This window comes from Nomascus leucogenys, chromosome 6 (genome assembly GCF_006542625.1).
Source record: "Nomascus leucogenys isolate Asia chromosome 6, Asia_NLE_v1, whole genome shotgun sequence".
NCBI lineage: Eukaryota > Metazoa > Chordata > Mammalia > Primates > Hylobatidae > Nomascus > Nomascus leucogenys.
In genome coordinates, this window is record NC_044386.1 from 261,029 (window position 1) to 283,676 (window position 22,648).

At 50.1% G+C, this 22,648-nt stretch overlaps 1 protein-coding gene across 2 annotated transcripts in view; it reads left to right on the top strand.

The window, feature by feature from the left end:
* Positions 1–22,648, top strand: part of AHRR (aryl-hydrocarbon receptor repressor) — a 106,754-nt gene that overhangs the window by 19,866 nt on the left and 64,240 nt on the right. The window contains exons 2-3 of one of the 2 annotated variants that reach the window (XM_003263188.4): positions 1,169–1,240; positions 9,550–9,731. In XM_003263188.4, the coding sequence (XP_003263236.3) occupies positions 1,179–1,240; positions 9,550–9,731 (244 nt within the window). In that variant the 5' untranslated portion in view covers positions 1,169–1,178. Of the gene's footprint in view, positions 1–1,168; positions 1,241–9,549; positions 9,732–22,648 lie in introns of those variants that run through there. The other variant, XM_030813868.1, reaches the window with a different exon arrangement.

Sequence of the window (22,648 nt, forward strand, 5' to 3'; positions counted from 1 at the left end):
GTGGGTGTAGTCAGCTGGACTCAGGGCGCTATGAGCTAGTGACTGAAGTGGAATCCCAGGACTGTAGAGGGGAGTAGAATTTTACATAGAAAAGAGGAAGCCTGTTGGCCCAAAGCACAAGGCTGTCAGGGGCAGAGATGAGAAGACAAGGCCTGCCACAAACAGCACAGGGAGATCACACCACAGAGAGGAGATTCTGCTGTTGCCCTGCATGTGCTCTTGGGGGGTGATGGGATCATGTGACAGGAACATTGGACCTGAGTACCCTCTCAGGGGTGACAGGAACACGGGACCCCACATACCCTCTCAGGGGTGACAGGAACACGGGACCCCACATACCCTCTCAGGGGTGACAGGAACACGGGACCCCACATACCCTCTCAGGGGTGACAGGAACACAGGACCCCACATACCCTCTCAGGGGTGACGGAAACACGGGACTCCACATACCCTCTCAGGGGTGATGGGAACACAGGACCCCACATACCCTCTCGGGGTGACAGAAACACGGGACCCCACATACCCTCTCAGGGGTGATGGAAACACGGGACCCCACATACCCTCTCAGGGGTGATGGGAACACAGGACCCCACATACCCTCTCAGGGGTGACGGAAACATGGGACTCCACATACCCTCTCAGGGGTGATGGGAACACAGGACCCCACATACCCTCTCAGGGATGACAGGAACACGGGACCCCACATACCCTCTCAGGGGTGACAGAAACATGGGACTCCACATACCCTCTCAGGGGTGACAGGAACACGGGACCCTGCGTGATGAGTGTGTGGAGGCTGCAGGCTGCCCAGGCCTTGGCCGCGCCCCGCCCGTTCCTGGCTTCCTCGATGGCTTCCTCCTCAGAACGCGGGTCTCCCGCCATGGCGCCCTGAGCCAGGCTCCAGAGCAGGCGGCTTCTCTGGGGGAGGCCGGGACCCGCCCGCCACCGAGGGGAGGCCCAGGCGTGACCCGGCCCCGGTGGGTTCTCAGTGCGGGGTGCTGGAGAGCAGGGGTCCCGGGCCGGGGGGTCCCACGAGGAGGAAGAGGTGGGGGCCTCGCGGGGTCGCGGGTGTGGGGGCGCCAGGACCGCGCTGAGGGGCCCGGGGCATCGCGGCGGGAACAGGGCGCACGTGGCGCGTTCCGGTGACCGGGGGCCCCTTGTCTTCCAGGCCGAGGAGGATGATCCCGCCGGGGGAGTGCACGTACGCGGGCCGGAAGCGGAGGAGGCCCCTGCAGAAACAGTAAAGTATCCCGCCTTCTGCTTGTGTGGGTTATTTTAGCTATGGAAGGGGAGGATGGGGGTTTGCATCGAAAACGGAGGTTTAGGAACAGGGCGAGCGAGGAAGGCTTCGGGAGCTGGGCGGGCCGGGGCTGAGCTCTGGCGCGGGGGAGGAAGGCGCGGGCGGCGCCGGAGTCGTCACCCCGCAGCGCCCCGGTGCCCGGAGCCCCCGGCGAGGCTCGTCCCTGCGCCCTCGGGGCCCTGAGCGGTGGAGCGGGCACCGTGAGGGGCTGAGGCCAAGGACGCGGGCGGAGCTCCGGGCGGCGGAGGCGGAGGCGGAGGCGGAGGCGGCGGGGCCATGGCAGCTTCCCAGGCTCCGCAGGCGAGACCGCCACGCGCTGGGACGGAGGGTGTGGCACGGCTGGGTGTGTGCGTGTGTTGCGAGGCTGTGTGTCTGCGGGTGGGGGATGTGCGGTGTGTGTGAGGCTGTGCGGGGCTGTGTGTGTGTGGGTGTGTGTGTGGGGGGGCTGTAGGGAGCTGTGTGTGTGTGGGTGTGTGTGGGGTGTGTGTGAGACTGCGCGGGTGTGCAGGTGTGCGAAGCTGTGTGAGACTGCGTGTGCAGGTGTGTGTGAGGCTCTGCGGGGCTGTGTGTGGCGTGTATGTGTGTGAGGCTGTGTGTGTGGGGGGGTGAGGCTGTGTGTGTGCGGGGGGGACTGTGTGTGTCAGATGATGTCCCTGGCTGTGTGTGGGGATGTGTGTGTGTCGGATGATGTCCCCAGCTGCAGGGGCTGTAGGATTCTGTGCAGATTCACAGCAACGCCACCCTCACTGCCCTGACACCTGCTGTGATGCTGAGGTGAGGCCCCTTGGCGCCTGGAGGTGTCAAATGCTGGGCCTTAGTGTGTGGCCATGGTGCCTCCAAGCACTGCAGGGCCCCAGGAGGAGCTGGGGCTGGGAAACAAGGGGAGGTAAGGCCTCCCTTGGGAAGGAAGGATCTTGTTTACTGTTTACATCTTGTTTAGGTGTCTTGTTATGGTAAACAGGAAAGAGATCCCGTGTCCCACAGGGAGACCTTACCTTGTCCCTCAAGGCTGCAGTTTGCGGCCAAGGCCTCGCTCTCTGCGTGCATCGAACACCAGCATGCAGCAGGCTCAGTGTCCAGGCTGACTCTGGCCCAGCGGTGAGCACATGCGCAAAACCATGCATGGGGCCAGGCACACAGGTGAGGCCGCACAGCCCTGCACTGATTGCGAACAAGCTCTAGGGGGGACGGCAGTAGATACGGATGCTGCAATTCATATATAAAGGGAGGAAACATAAATACGGTGCATGCACATTTTCTAGTTTATTCATAAAATGTCTCCCGACGGAATCAAAACTGAAAATCAGCTGCCTCCAGGCAGGGAGCCAGGCTGAAGACACTTTCCTCTGAGTTTTGAAATAGGTGAGCACACTAGCTATTCAAAACACCAATACATAAAATGCAAAGGCCCAAAAACTCCTTTCTCAGGCCTTTGCAGTGGAATAAAAACACAATAAAAGCAGGAAATTTAGTTCTGATTCTTCCCTAGACTGCCCCACCAGAGGGACTGCATTTGCAGCTGTGTGGCAAAGCTATTTCCTCTTCTTATTTAATGTGACAAATACGTCTGCTACCCAAATCTCTCAAGTGCACAGGCTCAGGAGCACATTCCATCGCCCACCCCCGGGGGACCCAGCTATGGAAGTGTCTCAACCCTTCCTGGCTCCCTACGTGCACCCCGCTCCATCCTCCTTGGCCCCCAGGGACGGCGGCCCTTCACCTGCAGACCTCAGCCTCACCCTGTATAAAGCTCAGTCTTCCTCTGCTGTTACAAGAACCCACTGCAGATGCAGCATCAGCCAGGATGCTTCCACATTGCCCCGCGGGACTTGGGGACCTGGGTGACTGATGAACACGCAGAAGCTCACGTAGCTTGCTGTGCCGTGTGAGTCGTAAGCCCTTTGTCTCCGCCTCCGGGGTCTCGTGTCTTCTTCCAGGGTCCACGAAACAGAAACGAGTTGTTAGCTTGCAGGAGGTAAAATCAAATCCCCCACACTCGTGTATTGGGAGGGTGAAAACCTAGATGTGGAACTGCTCAGCCAAAGCATGGGCATTTGTAATTTCAATAGTTGTTCCCAAACCTCCCAGCATTAGGGTTAGAGTCCCTCAACAGCTCCTCCTCCCCATGCCCCAGCACTTAGTGTATTTCAGATATTGGTGATTTTAATTTGCATTCTTGTGTCGTAAGTGAGGTTTAAGAGCGATTTGCATTTCCTTTTCTGTGAACCGTGTTTACATCTTTTGCTCATTGTTCTAGTAGATTGTTTATGTTTTGTGCCTCTTGATTCGTAAGAGCTTGGAAACTAGGGAAATTAATTTTTGAATGGGTTTCAAATACTTTACCCCAGTTTTGATTTTACATATAGTGTTCTTTGCCATGCAGAAAAAATTAAATTTGTATGAAGTTGAATTCGTCAATCTTTACTTTTGTGGCTAATTTTACATCACGATGAGGGAGCTCTCCCCTACTTCAAGTTTATAGGAGAATATTCCCATTAGTTCTCCGAATACATTCCTTAAAATATATGTATTTATGTTTAAAACTTTTTAGCACTTGGGGAAGAAAGAGGGAAAAAAGAAAACCAGTTGTGATTTGAGGGGCAATGAAAGACAGTGAATGACTTGAATAGTCGTGAAATGTTTTCCAACTCAGACACACACCCCCACTGCACGCACACACTAGGCAAGGTGATGGAGGCTGGCGTGTCCAAGCATGGGCATCTCTGAAGGCTGCCATGTCTTTCTCCATGGAGGGGCTGCTGGCACACGCAGGGGTCCTGGGAACCCCTCTAGGGACCCGCTCTGGGAGACTGGAGGCCGAAACACTGTTTTAATGTTGAGTCTGGGCGCCCATCCTGCACCCCCTCCTGGGGTGGGGGCCCCCTCCACTCTGGCCGTCCCAGCTGTGGCCCTCAATGCACCCGAGGGCCGTGTCCAGCGTTCTGGTCTGGCCAGCTCCTCTGCGGTGATGGGGGATGGGTCTGTGTGTGCCCCAAATTTTGTCTGGAAGGGGTGGCTGGTAGAGGCTGTGGAGCGTGCCGTCGGAGGTGGAGTTGGTCTAGAACCTGCCCTTGAGAGGCCCCCACAAGGATTGAGTGCAGGGGGCAGCTGATGTGGGGGAAGCCGGGCGGCCGGCTGGGACAGCCCTCCCCTTGGCAGTGCCCTTGACTCCCGCCCAGCCTCGGTATCCTTTGGGTGACATGGGTGATCCTGAATCCACAGCACTCTCCCAGGAGTGAATGCCCTGTGCCACCAGCAGCCTGTTTGATGCTCCTTGTCTTCTGGGATTCCCCGGAGTCCTCAGCAGGGACAGTGCCTTCAGCTCATGACACTGTGGAAGCCACAGGGATTCCCCCCTTTTTTTTTTTTTTCGTTTTGATGTTTATTGAGTATAATTGAAGTACATGTATTTCAGCTGAACTGCACATTTAAGGTGTGCAGTTGGGTCCGTTTTGACATTTGTGTGCATCCGTGAAGCCATCACCAAAATCGAGGGGAAGCGTTTCCATCACTCCACGAGCTTCTTTGTGGCCCCTCGTAATTCCTCCCTCTAGCTCTGCCCCAGGCAACCTCTGATCTGTTTCCTGTCACTGTAGATGGTTTGCTTGCCCTGGCATTTTGTGCAAATGGAATCACACAGCGTTTTGTCTGTCTGCGAGCACTTGGCAGAAAGGTTCTGAGATTCATCCATGTTTCTAGCACCAGCCATTTGTTCTTTTTTATTGCTGCAAAGTGTTCTTTTGTATGGATAGACCAAGTCTGTTTATTTACCTGTGGATGGAAGTTCAGGTTGTTCTCCGTTTTAGACTGTTACAAATAAAGCTACCATGAACATTTTTGTACAAGTCTGTATGTTTTTATTTCTCTTGGATAAATACCTAGGAGTGCAGTTGCTGGGTGACACAGCAGGTGCATGTTTAACTGTTTCCAAAGCAGTGGTGTCATTTCCCATTCCCAGAAACTGTGTGTGAGAATCCCAGTTTCTCTGCATCCCCGCCAGTGCATGGTGTGCTCAGCCTTCTTGGTTTTGACCATCCTCATGGGTTGGTGGTATCTCATCCGAGTTTTAATGTGCATTTCCCTAGTGACTAATGGTGTTGAGGATATCTTTATGTGCTTCTTCACCATCCATATATCTTGTCTGGTGGTGTCTGTTTAAATAATTGCCCGTGTTCTTATTGGCTTCTTTGTTTTCTTATTATTGAGTTGTAAGAGTTCTTTACATATTCTGGATATAAAACCCTTGTTGTGAATATTTTCTTCCAACCTAAGGCTTATCTTTTCAATTTTCTTAATATTGACTTTCAAAAGACATTTGAAAACCTTCTGGCGGGCGCGGTGGCTCACACCTGTAATCCCAGTCCTTTGGGAGTCCGAGGCGGGAGGATCACGAGGTCAGGAGATCGAGACCATCTTGGCTAACACGGTGAAACCCCATCTCCACTAAAAATACAAAAAAAATTAGCTGGGCACGGTGGCGGGCGCCTGTAGTCCCAGCTACTCAGGAGGCTGAGGCAGGAGAATGGCGTGAACCCCGGAGGCAGAGCTTGTAGTGAGCCAAGATCACGCCACTGCACTCCAGCCTGGGCGACAGAGTGAGACTCCGTCTCAAAAAAAAAAAATAAAAAAAAAGCAAAGAAAAAAAAAGAAAACCTTTTGATGAAGACCCAACTTGTGAGGTTTTTGTCTTTTTGCGTTCTAAGAGTCCTGTGACTACCCCCAAGGTCTGAAGGATTTTTGCATGTTTTCTTGTAAAGTTTTACAGTAGTTTAAAGCACCTTGAAGTCTATACTCGTTTTTTGAGTTAATTTTTGGGTATTACATGAGGGTAGAGCTGGTGTCCATTTGTTTTCTTGGATATACAGTTGATCCAGCACCATTTGTTGAAAAAATTTTCCTTTCCCTATTGAATTGCCTTAGTATCTTTGTGAAGTAAATTGTCCAGTGAAGACCCAAGGAAAACCAGTGTGTTTATTTCTAGACTCACACCATTCTTTTCTGTTCATTTATAGTTCTATGTTTTCTCTAATAACCAAATCATCTTTAATATTGTAGCTTTAGAGAGGGCTTAAACTCAGTAGGGTAGGTCCCCAGCTGTGCCCTTCTCTTTAATTGACTATTCTAGGTCCTTTGCATTTCCGTGTAAATTTTAGAATCAGCTTATCAATTTCTGTAGAAATTCCTGTTGGGATTTTAATATGATTACATTGAATCTATAGATCAGTTTTGGGGAGAATTGCGATCTTAACAATATTGAATCATCCAATCAAAGAACATGGTATATCTTTCTGCGTATTTAGGTCTTTAAATTTTTCTCAGCCCTGGTTTGAGTGTCTTTTGTTAGGTTTGTTCAAGGTATTGCATATTTTGGGGACTCTCTTTCCACCTGAGCTGGCTTGGGGCTCCTCCGACACCTGTTTCTGTGCTGACGGGCATTGGTGAATCCTCCTGCAAGTCTCCTCTGCCCTGGAGTGAACTGGAGCTTCTCCTGCATGCCCTCAGGGCTTCTAGACTTCTCGTATCCTGTCCGTGGTCTGCGTCCTCCTGGCTGTCCTCTCCCCACTGCTGTCAGCCATCTCTCCCATCTCCCTGGCGCCCCCATTCTGTGGCCTCTCCCAGCTGCTGTCTGCCCACTAGGTGCTCCCCTTGTCTTCTGTGGAGGTCTTGGGTGTCCTTCACTGACAGGTGGGCCCCTCCAGCCAGGGGATGCCAGTGCACACGAGAGCAGGTCCAGGTCATCCCCGATTCTCCTGCCTATTTACGTCTTGGCTAGCAGCTTGAGTAATTTTTGGTGGGTGCGACATTAAAAAAAAAAAACAAAAACAGAAAGTGGAAAGACAACCAAAGATAAGACACAGAATGGGAGAAAATAAATACAAATCATATCCTCAATAAGGGCCTGGTGTCCAGAGTATTTAAAGAATCCTTACAACTCAAAAACAAAAAGATAAACAACCCAATTTAAAACTGGGCAAAAGACTTGAATAGCCATTTCTCCAAAGAAGATATAAAAATGGACAACACACATTTGAAAAGATGCTCAACATCATAAGTCATTAGAAAAATGCAAATCAAAACCATAACAAAATACCACTTCACACCCACCAGAATGGCTGTAATAAAAAAAATCAGAAAATAATAAGTATAGGTGAGGATGTGGAGAAACTGGAGGCCTGATACATTGCTGGTGGGAAAGTAAAATAGCACAGCCACCATGGAAAGCAGTTTGGTGGTTCCCCAAAAAACGAAACTGAATTAACATATGGCCCAGCAACTCTACTGCTAAGTATATGCTCAAGAGAATTGAAAGTATATACTCAAACAGAATCTTCTAGTTGAGTGTTCACTGCACCGATATTCATGGCAGCCAAACAGAGGAGACAACGCAAATGTCCATCAGCAGGTAGATGGATAAAGCAAGATGGCCTATCCATACACGGGAATATTACTCAGCCCTGGAAAGGAGGGAAGCACAGACAGCTGCAGCAGTGTGGGTGAACCTTGAAAACATGAGGCTGTGAGAAAGAAGCCGGCCACAGAAGGCCACGTCTTGATTCCGTTTCTACACATGCCTTTAGTAGGAAGGTCCATGCTGAGAGCTGACTGGGGGCTGCCAGGGCTAACAGAAGGGGAATCTAGAGAGACGGCTGATGGGTAAGGGGTTTCCTTCATGGTTGGAACTAAATAGAGGTGAGGTTTGCACGGCTTAGCGACTGCCCTAAGTGACATTGAACTGTTCACTTTTAAACAATTAGTTTCATGTTATGTGGATTATATCTCAACTGAAAACAACAGCTCTGGGTTTGGCACTGTCAGGCTGCTCTGTGACTGGTTTATGGCCTAGGTCGTTAGACAGTGAGAAATGGAGTTTGTGCTGTGGAGTTCCTGACAGAACAGATTGTTTCAGGCTTATAGCTTGCACATGTCAGCTCACTCATAAGTGCAAACACCTTAAAAAATAAGGAACTTCTTGACAAAAGAGACCCAAACCCCTGGAAACAGCAGGCTCACTCTTGTATGTGCCAAGGTCCCAGGAAGGGTTAGTGTGGAAAGTCAGGTGGCCTCGTTCCTGTAGTCCTGTCGGTAACTGGTACCTGCTCAGTCTCCCCACGCATTCCCAGTGGACTCCATACTGGCTGCCATCTTTTCTTTCGCATGATTGCATGTGGAAATGATATCTAGAATGAGATGGCAGTTGAAATGGCTTCAGTGCAGTGATGGTTAAATAGGTCAGCCGTAGGGGACGGTCACTCTGAGGTTAAATGGGTCAGCCATAGGGGATGGTCACTGTGAGGTTAAATGGGTCAGCCGTAGGGGATGGTCACTGTGAGGTTAAATGGGTCAGCCGTAGGGGATGGTCACTGTGAGGTTAAATGGGTCAGCCGTAGGGGATGGTCACTGTGAGGTTAAATGGGTCAGCCGTAGGGGACGGTCACTCTGAGGTTAAATGGGTCAGCCGTAGGGGATGGTCACTCTGAGGTGAGAGGGTCACGTCAAGCTCCTGTCATTTTAAGGTAGGTTGGGTGAGTGGGGTCAGCTCCCTCCCTCTCTGGGCTCTGTGGTGTGGAAGCTCCACAGGTGGCCCCTTTTTGTGGGTAGAGCAGGCCTGCCGTGGCTTATTAGGAGAATTGGGTGACGGCCCTCACTGCCCCTTTGTGGGGCCCCGGAGTGGCAGGCACCCGGTCTCATTTGCCCTGGGTATTCTCCCCTCAGCCCCAGCACGTACAGGAGAAACTGAAGCTCGGAGCGGCCTTGGGCACAGCCCGGCTGATGCCAGGAGGACCTTTTCATGTTTCCTGGAATGTGTTAGGTTTTGTTTAGACACCAAGGAGTCCCCTAAGGATGCTGAATGAATGTGGCATTTTCTATGCCCACTCTTGCCCTGCCAGCCTGGGGCCAGGCGTCCTCCTCCCTCCTCAGGGATCCGTAGTGGAGAGGTGGAGAAATGTGCCCGTCTCACAGCTGGGGGCCGTGCCCTGTCTCCGTGCTCTGAGCTGCGGTTCTCAGGCTGGTTTGCTCCTTCTCTGTGCGTCGCCTCCAGATACTGAGCTGTACTTGGCTGTTGTGCGCTGTGGTTTTTAGTGTCATGTCTTGAGGCATGGGTGAGCTTTAGTCCTCTTCCTGCCTTTTATCCTGGCAGCAGCTAAGATGCTCCTAGTAAGGTCACTGCAGAGGACGGTCTCTGCTGCCCCAGGGGGCCCGTGGCTTCTGGTGGAGAAGCCCATCTGACCCAGACCATCTCCCCACAGGAGGCCCGCCGTGGGGGCAGAGAAGTCCAACCCCTCCAAGCGGCACCGGGACCGCCTCAACGCCGAATTGGACCACCTGGCCAGCCTGCTGCCGTTCCCGCCTGACATCATCTCCAAGCTTGACAAGCTTTCTGTCCTGCGCCTCAGTGTCAGTTACCTCCGGGTGAAGAGCTTCTTCCAAGGTAGGACTCTCACCTGCGCCCACCCGTTCACTTGAGTCAGGCTGTGTCTCCCCTGAGTCCACCTGGGGCCTCGTGGCCAGGTGAAGTGTGTCTGGTGGGTTGCACCATGTGCACTCCCTTCTTCCCCCACGCTGCCCCCAGAACCTGGAGACTTGGCCCCTGGCTGGGCTATGGGTTTTCCCTGGGGTCAGGTCTGGCCCTAGCTGTCCTCGACACTCTCACGGTGGGGGCCTCACCCCAGTTTGCTGGGATGGGCCAGTTTGCGCCTGGGGTCCTGGGTTTGCTGAAAGCTGCGCAGCTCCTGTGGGAGGGGCTGGGGCTGTTCCTCCCGGTGCTGGGCCTCACTGGGGCTTCCCCACAGACCCCAGCTCCAGGGAATGGGGGGGTCGGCTTTGTGGATGAGCAGGGCTGGGCATGGTCAGGAGGCTGAGGCAGCCGACTAGGTGGGACCCGGGGGCTGCCCTGGGGTGCTGGACGCCTCCCCCTGTCCACGCCAGGCCCTGCTCGGACGCAGCTGCTGGGGCTGCCCTCTTGTGGGGAGGGGCTTCTGAGGCTCCTGCATCTCAGGTGGGGCCTCCCCAGGCCTGTGCCCTGTCTGTCCTTGGAAGCATGGCGTTTCCTTAGATTTCCAGTTATTGCTGCCCTGGGAGCTGGGATCTCTCTAGAGAACTCGCAGGTGTAGACCGTGGGGCCTTTGACGTTGCGGGAGGGTGGGAGAGAAGCTGCTTCCAGCTTCCGTGTTGGGTGACGTGCCTGCATGTGGTTTGATTGCAGCACTTTTAGAATTAAAAACCCTGTGACCAGCAGCGTGTGGCAGTTGTGCCCAGTGCCTGCACTCCTGAGTTTGAGTCAGGGTGGGGGTCTCCTCTGGCGGGGGGCGTCTGTCTCAGGGTGCGAGAGGCTCTCAGTGCCTGGGTCCCTGCAGGCCTCTGCGCACCCTCAGACACCCCCAGGGAAGGACGTGGCCCATGGGATGCGGGAAGGAAAGCCACGGTGATGCTCAGCATCACACGCTGTGTCCTGACAGCGCCGGCCCCACACTGAGGGTCTTCCTTGGATCCTGGCTGGCCGCAGCCCCCGTGTAAATCAAATCCCACAAAATGTTAACAGAGCTTATCTGAGTGGTGAGGTCACAGCAAGTTTTAGTTTTACATTCCAGGTTTTCTAATTTTATGTTGAAAACTATTAATTTTATATTTATCTCCATTCCCAGCCTGGGCCTCCCGGTGCCCAGGGCTGCTGGGTTGTGTTGGACTCAGTTTACCTGAGAGACCTGGGGTTTGCCATATGTGCAGGATGGCAGCTTTTCCAGGAGGGTTAAGATGTGGTGCAGTTCTTGTGGTCTGGTGTGGTGGAGCGGGCACCACCCTGCACGCACCCTGGCATGGGCGCCAGCATGGAATTGAGGGCAGCCTCCCAGGTTTGCCTTCTGGGACACGCCTCTCATGGATGGCGCGGTGTGGCTCAGCAGCGCCAATGGCAGAGGGCAGTCCCCGTATCTGGACAGCGCAGGAAGGGCTGGGGCAGCTGGTGGGGAGGCTTTGTCCCGAGCTGAAGACCTGGCACATCGGCTTCCTCCCACCAACACCGCACAGCCTCATCCTCTTGCTGGGAGGTTGGAGGAGAGGCCAGGTCATTTCCTGTCTGCACAGGTCCCACTGTGCCCAGCCAGGCCAGGGCTTGACAGCCTCAGAAAGTTTGATTCTGATGTTTCCAGCAAGTTTGGATGCCTGGTTCTTCTTAACCTGCCAGCGAGTGAGCTTCCCATCCTGCTGCCCGCCCCAAGCCGGGGCAATGGCACTGGGTGGCCATCCTGTGCAGGGGCACCCTGCATGCCTCTTGCTGCCCTGCCGGGAGGTGCCCACCTCTGCCGCAGCTGCAGTGACTCTCAGGGGCCACCGGCTCACGAGAGTGCTGCCGCTTTCACAGTTAGGGAAATAAACTTCCTGATTTTTCTACCAAGGATTGTGAATTTTGTGATCCCCTTCAGGCTGTACATTTTAGAGGAAATTCTAAAAACTTTTCTGAAGTCATTTCCACTGTATAATTAGAAACAAGTCAAGCTATAAAAGTTGGATCTTAAACTATGCCTCTTGACTAAGAGATGGGTAAGCTAATTTCATTATGGCTGCCATAAAAAGTTGCCTTCGGGAAGGACATGAACCAGGGTGATGATGGCCTGAGCATTTGCTTGTGATGTTTAATGTTGACCTTCGTGGATTTTTAGAATGCAGTGATTTATTTAATTTTTGTTTGGAAATTGGCACTTTAAGTTATAAAACTCTTAGCTTCTACCCTTCTCCTGGGTGACTGTTAAGGTCGGGATTTTCACTCTTGGTGATTTTACTATTCACACCAGGGGAAGTCGGCACAAAATAAGAGGGAAGGAGGTGGTACGGAGTAGACGGTCCGCTGCCGCCTTGAGAGAGCTCTCTGCCCTCCTGTTGCAGGGCATGGAGGGGAGCTGGGCCCCTTCTAGGGTGAACCCTGGTCACAGCCTGGGACGTGGGACCCTAAAACTGACCAGGTCCAGAAGCCCCAGCTCTGTTGCTGAAGCCCAGCTGTGGGTCAGGACACCCTCCCAGAGCTCCTTGGGGGTGCCTGCGTTTGCCAGGACTGCTGCAGTCAGCGACTGAGGAAAAGCGCCCGGGAGTGGAGGCCCTCAGGCACCGAGTCCACCGGGGCCTGGTATGCGGCTGTGTCCACCTCCATGCGTGGGGCCGGAGTGCTGACGGGGCACCAAGGTGTGTGTTCTTGTTGCTGTGTAGAGAAGTGTGGAGTAGAACAGTCCCAAAAACAAAGCAGGGAGGAGAGAAGGTGGCACAGCCTCACTCTGAAAGCCTGGGGATTTTCCTGTCAGGATGACGCTGCTCCCTGCTCCCTCCACTCATCACCCGCAGCAGCATCAGAGTCCTCTTGTTCCTTTGCATCCACCGTGCTCCACTGTGGGGCCTGAACACACACCTGTGTCCATCCCGGAGCCCCTCCTGGGGTCAGTCCTGGCTCTGAAGCCCACCCAGGCTGAACGGGCACATCCGCTTCACCCCACCCTGGGTGGGCAAGAACAGAGGCCCCACAGCACCACGAGGTGTCCTGGGATCTTGAACTCTGGAATCCCACGCTTGCTAGCAGGTAAAAAATTCCATGCTCCTTGAGATTATGAGTGATTGTGTAAATCCAGGCCTGAAGTTATACTTTATTAAGCCAAATCATGCTGATTTTCAGCTTTCACTGAAGATTTACCTTTTCTTTGATGATCGTTTTATGGACTGGATGTTTGTCTCGTCCCTTCACCTATTCATATAGTGAAACCCTAATTCCCAGTATAGCTGTATTTGTAGGTGGGGCCTCTTAGGAAGAAATTAAGGTTAAACGACGTCATAAGTCGGGGGGGGCGGCCTGAACTGATAGGACCTGTGTCCTTAAAAAGGAGACACAAAAGAACCCTCTCTCCTGCTCTGTGCTGGACACTCCCCAAAGAAAGGCTGTGAGAGAACACAGGGGGAAGGCAGCTGTCTGCAGGCTGGAAAGAGAGCCCTCACCAGAGCCAAATCAGCTGCACCCTGATGATGGGCTTTTAGCTCCAGAACTGTGGGAAAGCCAATTCCTGTTGTTTAAGCCCCCAGGCGGGGGTGTTTATTATAAGCAGCTCAAGCAGAGAAGTGGGGTGCCCTGTGGGGTGGCCTGCACTGCATGCCACATACCTAAGACTGTGGAAGTGACTTGCAGCTGGCTGGTGCGTGGAGGCTGGAGGAGTTTTGAGGTGTGCGCTAGAAAGAGCCCTGATGGCTGTGAAGCAGTTGTTGGTAGAACTATGGGTGTTAAAGGCGTTGTTGGTGAGGGCTCAGAGAGAAGAGCATTGTAGGGAGAGCTGTGGTCGTAGAGAACACACGTACCCCATGAACAGAACACTGATAGAAATGTGAGCATTAAGGCAGATTCTGGTGAGGAATGTGCCCGTGAAACGCGAGGAAAGTGATTCTTGTTATAAAGTGGCAAGGACTTGGCTGGACTGAGTTCTAGCATTTTGTGGAAAGCGGAACTTGCAAGTGATGAAATGGGATGTTTTGCTGGTGAGATTTCTAAGCAAAGTGTTGAAACCCTTGCTTCTCCTTACTGCTTATAGTGAAACATCAGAGGAGAGAGATACATTGAAGGAATTTCCAAAAGAAAAGCAACCAGAACTTGAAGATTTGGAAAATTCTCAGCCTATCCACATTGCAAAACATGAGAAAGTGGGCTGGGTACGGTGGCTCACACCTGTAATACCAGCACTTTGGGAGGCCGAGGCAGGTGGATCACGAGGTCAGGAGTTCAAGACCAGCCTGGCTAAGATGGTGAAACCCTATCTCTACTAAAAATATAAAAGTTAGCCGGGCATGGTGGCGGATGCCTGTAGTCACAGCTACTTGGGAGGCTGAGGCAGAGAATTGCTTGAACCCGGGAGGCAGAGGTTGCAGTGGGCCGAGATCTTGCCACTGCACTCCAGCCTGGGCGACAGAGCGAGACTCCGTCTCAAAAAAAAGAGAAAGTGTTCTGGACAGACTCGCATGTGGCGGAACAACCATTTGATAGGGAGACTGGGTGTGAGCCAGGAGCCCAACCAGGAAGCCTCCTCAGCAAAGGCCAGGAGTGGGGATGGGACCAGGCCCACAGAGACACTGTCAGCTTGGCCTAAGGAGAACAGGGCGGGAGGTAGTGCTCACCAGCGGCCGGCATGTTTCATCTTTCCAGAAGGGAGAGAGTATGCCTGGGGGTGATTCAGAGGTAATCGGGTGCCACTTCCACCACAGGCACAGGGCAGGACTGTCTCTTCCTGGGTTTCGGAGAGTGGGGCCACTGCAGAGCTGGGAAAGAGGCCGGGCCTCTGGGCAGAACATGGAGCCAAAGAGGATTGTCCCCAGGCCTCCAGGTCTCAGGGGCCTTGCCTTGCTAGATGTGTGACTTGCTTGGGACCTGTCTCCCCTCTCTTCCTTCTGGGTCCTGCCTTTTGCAATGGGGAGTTCCATCCCATGCCTGTTCACCGTTGTATTTTAGAAGGACATGGCTTGTCTGGCTTCACAGGTTCTTGGCTGGAGAGCAGGTCTGCTTTAGGAGAAATTGTACCTTGAGTCTTATCCATTTCTGATTTAGATGGTAGTTAAATGAAACTTTGGCTTAGACTTTAGAGTTGATGCTGGAATGGGTTAAGACTTTGGGGGCTGTTGGGATGGAATTAATGTATTTTACATGCGAGGACATACATTTTGGAGGCAAAGATTGAATGTTATAAACTGAATGTTTGTGTCCCCTAAAACTCATATGTTGAAGCCCTAGCCCCTAGTTTGGCTGTATTTGGAGAAGGGGCCTCTAAGGAAGTTAAGTTTAAGGTTAAATGCGGTCATAAGGACAGAGCTCTGATCTGATGGGATTAGCACACGTATAAGGAGAGACATCGGAGGACTCACTCTGTCCACAAGCACAGCAGGAAATTCATGTGAAGATGCAGTGAGAAGGTGGCTGTCCACAAGCCAAGAAGAGAGCCCTCACCAGAAACTGAATTTGGCAGCACCTTGATCATGGGCTTCTAGCTTCCAGAACTGGAAGAAAATAACTTTCTGTTGTTTAAATCATTTTGTTACAGCAGCCCTAGAGGCTAAGGTAAGCCCCCATGGCAGGGTCGCAGGTCTGGAACTCGATTTTTCTCATCTTGCGGCGGGCATGGGCACATGTGGGTCGTGTGCCTTCCAGCTCTCCAGGCTGTGCTCCAACCCTTTCCCTCACCTCCTTCCTCTCTGTCACTGGTGCCTTCTGGAAGATGGCTTCCCCTTGGGGAGAATTTCATGCAAAGACTCACAAGTTTAAAATAATTTAGGGTATTTCTCTGTACTTGAGAGCCAGAGGATGAGAGTTGGTCCTGCCCTGATGCTGTGAGGCCACTCCTGCCTCAGACCCTGAGGCCCTCAGGAATGGTTTCCCAAGCACTGTTGTAGTTGTATGGCAAGATCACTCTTGATTATTTTAGGAGCTGATTTTACTTTTCCTACCTCTTTTAACTGCTTCCAAAAGATGAATCTGGCCAAGAAGAGCAGGGGCTCATTCACTCATTTACTTACTCATTCCTGGTGCTTGAGTTTATTCCTGAGGGAAGCTGGCCAAGGGTTGAGAGAAAACAACTTTGATTTTTCTCTTGTCTGCCCCAGCAAACCTCCTTTGTGGACTGATTCTCCTTCTGTGCCTGGAAGAAACTAGGATAATCCCAGGACTTTTCTGGTCCCTTCTAGGTAATTCAGTGTCTTCCACTAATGTGGCCCCAAGCAGGCTTGTTGATTAGTATAGGTCCAGCAAAACAGTTAAAACTCTACATGTCTTCCACATGTGAACCTTTTCCCAACCTCACCTGGTGCTGTGGCAGGTGGGAGGCTGGGCGCCAGGCTGGCTGCTGCCCCCTGGGTCCTCCCCCACTGGTAGCTATGGCTTCCAACCCTCCAGTGGGAGGAGCAAGAGGGATAAGAGGTAAGGACAAGAGAGGTTCTGTATGGCTGGCATGGCAGAGAGCTGGCACATGAGGCTGGTAGGGAATCCAGGGGGCTCCAGGGGCATTCTCATGGTCTCCTGAGTGACCACCCTACCCTGGGGTGTCTGCCACAATTGGCCAACTCAGGAGGTGCATCCTCTCCAGCTGGTCCCTTACACTCACTTCTTTAGCCCGAGGTGGCCGTGGTACCTCTAGCCTCTTGCTAAGGTCTGCCCTCACATCTCCGGGAACTCTTCTGGGCAGGATTTAAGACATCCTAGGCCAGTGTTCAGGCAGTATGACCCCACCTGGTCCACAGGAAATGTGCACCTTTGATCCACTGGGTTAGGGTTATTTCCACATGCAGCCTAGTTGCCTACTGGGAGCTCCAGGAGTCAACTTTTGCCCTTTAGAGTTCTTGAGTGTAAGAGGGATACCAGGTCTCTGCCCCCCACCAGCCTCAGGAGGCACACAGTAGGCACTTGTAGGCCTCGTGAAACCCCTCTTGGAATGAAGTGAGGAGAAAGCTGCCCATCCCTCTCATGGTGCAGGTTGGGTGGGGACAGACTGAGCGCACAGCCCCCCTCTCCCAAGGAAGCCCTCCTGTCAAACTTGAGCTTCTCTCATCTTCAACACCTCCTCTACCTAGATCACCCAGAATTTCACATGGGAACAATTGGCACTTCTTGTCTTGGGGACTCAGCAAAAATTCAGACCAGGAAAGTTCCGTATTAACATCCTGTTCTAATGCAAGTAAAAAAAGAGCTGCTATGGTCTTAGGTTCTTGGTATTTAGAGTCTAGTGGGAGAATATTGGCTACTTAACGCAGTCTCTTCCATTTTCAATATGTAACTGAGGCATCCTTCTACTGATAACAGCCAAAACTTCAAGATAAAATATTTTAAGCCTTTAAAAATACATTTATGGGTTGGTAGGAAATTAAGGAACAATCAGAGACCAAAAACTAAGTGAAGCTGAGAACCCAGAGATAACTTTATTAAAGGAAAATATTAAAGATATACATCATGCAGAAGGAAGAGAATTCCAGGTGGAAGATTTGAGATGCAAGGGGGAATGAAAAACAAGAAGGTGGTGACTATATGGGTAAATCAAATCAAATCAAACACATTGTGTTAAATAATAATGGTGATATAAGAATTTTAAAAAGAGAGATAAGTATATAGTCATAATATGATACAAATTTGAAGAGGATGATGAGTTAAAAAGTTCTAAGATTCTTGTATTAACTTTGGAGGATGGTTATCTAATTTGTAATAAAATTTTCAGGATAATCATCAACCATAGAAATGGGGTTGAAATTTCAAACTAATGGAAAGAAAAAAGAATGAGAAAATGTAATCAATCAAAAGGAAAAGACTAGAAAGGGAAGGGAAAAAAGAAACACAAAAGAGGTGGAACAAAAGTCCAAATATATCAGTAACTACAATAAATGTAAATGGAATAAACATAACAATTAAAAGATAAAGATTATTAAAGTGGATTACTATGTGCTGTTTACAGAAAACACACCTACACTCTAAGGGTACAGAAAAGATGAAAGTAAAAGGATGGGAAAGGGTATACTGGGGAAATATAACTGAAGGAAATATGATGAATCTATATTAATGTAAAAAAATTGATTTTGGGGTAAAAAGCATCACTGGAGATAGAGAAAATCACTATGTAATGATTAAACAATTCATTTCATCAAGCAGATAATATAATTTTGAATTTTTATGCTTTCCATAACATAATTTCAAAATCTATAAAGCAAATATTGACAGAACTATAAGGAAGAATACATAAATTCATCATCAGAGAGAAATATTTTAAATACTGTAACTCAGTATTTTATAGAAGAAGTAAATAAAAGCCAGTAAAGGTTATAGAACATTTGAACAATGCAAAGAAAAAAAAGATTAATTTAGTGGACATACATAAAGCAGTTTACCCCCAAACTACAGAATTCACATATTTTCAAAGCCCACATGGAACTGGTAAATATATGGAAATCTTATTGGCCAATAAAACAAGTCTCAGTAAATTTCAAAAGGTAAAATATTGAAGGATAATGAGGTGGGAACTCAATGCAAATAAACTAGAAATCTGTAATAACAAGATAACTTGAAAACCTGTATATTTGGAAATAAATAAACACACTTGTATATAACGCATAGGTCAAAGAAGAAAACATGATGTAATTTAGAAATATTTAAAATGTGTGGGATGTAGCCAAAGCAACACTTGGAAATAAATAATCTTAAGTGTTTATGTATAAAAGAAGAAAGGCTAAATACTAATGAGCTAAGCATTCAATTTAGTTCTGATAAAGAACAGTAAAATAAAAAGAGAGTCAAAGAAAATAATAAGAGAAGATATTGATGAAATAGAAAAGAAACATACAATAGAGTTCTTTTAAAATGATAAACTTTACAAAGATCTGGTGAAACTGATCAAGGAAAAAAGAATAAGCAGTATTAGGAATATAAAGAGGAGCTATTATGAACAAAATGCCAATAAATTTGAAGTTTGAAAACAGAAATGAAAAAATTCCTAGAAAATATAACTTATTAAAACTGACTCAAGAAGAAATAGAAAACCTGAATGTCATAGGACCATTAAGAAATTGATTCAGTTGTTTAAAATCTTCACACAGAGAAAATCTAGGCTCAGATAGCTTTAAAGCAATTTCTATCAAATAGTAAAGAAAAAAATAATTCCATTCTATTGAGTCCTGTGATGTTGAATTGGAATTGGAGGTATTGGTGTGAACTCATGGTTTTCAATATATAAAGAGAGACATGAATATGTATGTAAAATGTGTGTACACTCACCCTCCCCCCGCCACACACACTGTCCACTGAGAGAGCCTCGGAACAGTGACACCCCAGCAGCAGCAATCACACCTAACATTCAGATGTTGGTTTCTAAATGCTTCTTGCCATTAAAAGGAACTAGGGCTTTTGGGGATCTTTCAAGAGCTGGAGCAAAGTACAAGGTATTTTGTACTTACCTCATGCCAGAAAGCAAGGCAGTGGTCACCAGCAATGAAGATGTGTCACAGGACACAGAAGCTGTCTTGAAGGGGCTCCCACTGGCCAAGTCTGGGACAATTTCATCACTAAAATGAATAATGATAGTAATGGGCTATACCCCAGTGAATAAAATACGATTTTATAGGGTCACATTTATATAAATGAATGAATAAATAAGTAAATAAGTTTTTCCTCACAATAGGCTAATTAATGACTATAAGAAGAGAAATGACTATCGAAAGAAGAGGTGAATTACAAATCAAATTACAATGCCTGGTGGTGCCATATTCAAGCCCCACCAGGCTGGCTCATCTGGTCCCCACGGCCACCGCTGCCCACTCCTCTGTGCCCTTGACCACGCACTCCATTTGGTAACCATTACAGTCATAATTCAGGCAAGAAATATCAATTGGTGCTAAAATTAGTGGTGAAAATGGGGTGAGACAGGATTTTTGTAGTCTTGAACAAAATATCTATTAATTTTGAAGCCGAAAAGCCCAGCATTCACTGTCCTAAGTGATGGATCTGACCCTGCCAATAGTGGAATAAGCCGGCATTGTGCACCACGCAACAGGATGAGTGAGTGGAGCATGGCACTGCTTTGCTGATACTCCGGCTGGAGGTGCATAACTTCGGTCTAATCACGAGGAAACACCAGACAGACCCAAACTGAAAGGCAGTCTGCAAAATAACTCACCTGTAATCTCCAAAAAACCCAGCAGGCCGTGAAAGCCAAGGAGATACTGGAAGGGATGGAGAGGTGGCAGGGACTAAGGCAGCATGGCGATGGCTGCTGCCGCAGTCCAGCCCCACCTTGGCTAAAAGGATGTTATTGGGACACTGGTGAAACTCAGTGGCATCCATGGACAAGGGGTATCTGGGTGCTTTATATTATTCTTACGGCTTTTCTGTAAGTTTGATACCATCTCAAAGCATAAGCAGGAGAAACAAGGAAAACTAAAATGGTAAAGTTGCAGGGTGTTTATATGAGCTCTGAAGTGAGTCCTTGGGGGGTCGTAGCAGAGCTCCAGCTGCTCCCACCTGGGAGAAGCTGGGGGGAAGAACAAGTGCCCAGGGAGGCAGGGGGAGAACGGGAGTTTGTGGGCACGTGGCGGGCCCTCAGCATAGCCAGATGTGGGACAGCATCGTGTGCATTTGTGTGTTTGTGAGGCAAGTCACGTCTTTTAGGAGCACTTGTCATTTTGGGCAGCTGGGCCTTTTGCAAAGAGAAATATAAGAATAATCAACACCTTCCTCACCGCCCATCACAACCTCCCTGCCCCACAGACACGGGTCTGAGCCGTAGTGCATGGTCAAGGGCACAGAGGAGTGGGCAGTGGTGGCCATGGGGACCGGATGAGCCAGCCTGGTGGGGCTTGAATATGGCACCACCAGGCAGTGATGCCACGTGGGCCTTGCTGGGGGCAGCATCTGAGGCTCGGCACACCTGTAGCTTTTGAAGGCCATGCCCTCCTGCTGGGTCTCTTGTCTTCACCCCTCAGGAGGCCTTCCCTGGCCTCACTTTTAACATCATAGCCTCTGCCCCTCTGACCTGACACCGCCCCCTCTGCTGCTCATTCTCTCCTAGTGCTTAACTCGTGTGTTGCTGGGTTCTGTCCCCCTCCTTCTCTGTTGTATGTCCAGGATGGGGGTTGGCAGTGGCAGATGCCGAAGACGTGGATGACCACATGGGCGAACGAAGGCCCTTGTCCTTCAGGAGGCCCTGGGCATTGGACACCGCAGGCCCTGAGACATACGCAGTTCGGTCTGCATCTGTTGATGGTGAATATTGCAGGACTGATAGCCACTGATCGCCGGTAGTGATGTGTGAGGACAGTGAAGGCAATGGTGATTCACAGGCAGGACAGCCCCATATGGGTGTTAGTTGTAAATTCATGGTTACGTAACTTAATAGATTTACTTACAAATTCACTATTTATAAGCAAATCAGAGACTCTGACAGCTGAGCTGGCACTCCTCGTTGATGTGAAAGTTGACAAGCGAGGATGCATTCATACCTGTGGGTAGAGGGCAGAGGACGCAGTGAGGGCTTGGCGCCCTCTTCTGCAGTAGGGGAGGCTGGTGGGGCTGCTCATGAAGGCTCCCTGGGTGTGCACCGCGGCACTGTATCCTGCCTGAGGGCGTGGGCCAGGGCGCTCTCTGGCTACGGCTGCATGGGGTTAGTGGCCTGCAGTGTTGACCGCTCACTCATCTGTACACCTGTGCACCGCACACTGATTCACTGAATATTTGGTTGTTAAACAGCACCAGCACAGTGTTTTGGGTTTTGTTTTACAAAATGTTTCTTGAACCCTTGGCTTGTCCCTGCTGTGCTTTTCTTTGATATGTTGAAATGTAACAAGAATGCCCAAATAGTTTGCTTATACCAGATGTTTCACATCATGAAGAGAATATGGATTTGCGATGTGTGCAACTATTCTTTTTTTCCCCAAAGAGCTATTTTTGGTTACATCTTCCACGATAACGTGGGGTTCCAAGACCAGGGTGTGTTTCCTCTGCAGGACAAGCCTGTGACTCTGGTGACCGCAGAGCCCCCCTGAGGCTCCCGGGTTCTGTGATCTCAGAAAGTGGTTAGAGGCGCATTCTCTTGACCAGAGAAACGCGTGGGCACTGCCAGCTGCAGCCTCCCCAGTCTTCGCTGGCTCAGAAGAAGTGCATTTTTTTGTGGTTCATTTTGCACTATAAGGAAGTGTGAAATCTCTAAAGCTCTCTGGTGCTTTTTGAAAAATCTGGAAATTCTTGCTATAGGAAATTCAACAACTTGACGCAGTGTATGTCTTAGGGGTGCCCCCCATTTTGTAAATATCGTGTCTGTGTGAAATGAGTGTGTTTATTTATACTCCTGATGCTTTTTCTTGCTTAGGGGAATTTGGGACTTTGAAGGACATTTTTAACCCCCTCTGCCCGACAAGCTGTAACTAAGGATTTCAGAAGGACACTCGCCCATCTAGCACCCACTTACTGGGACCCCTTCTCACTTGCTGCTTCTCTTTGCCCTCAGTGAGCACCTTGAATGCATTCCCTCACACTCTGTTAAATATACACCCGCCCATGTGTCAAGAGCAGCGCAGCACAGTCATCTGCTTCTCACACTCTTCCTCACACCCTCCCTCTTCCTGGGCATTCTGTCTTAACCCCCCAACCTGGTGCCGGCTGTTTTCTGGGACACCTGAGGGCTCTCCGGGACCCTCGCAGTCCTGGTCCCCTCCCGCCCACGGCCTGAAGGGGCAGCTTTGTCCCACAGGGTGGACTTGCCTGCTTTGCAAGGCTGGGGTGCATGCTCCTTGCGGATGAACAGACCTTTAGCTAGGCGAGCATGCAGCACAGCCCGACTCAGGAGCCGAGGCCTCCCACCACACGAGCCT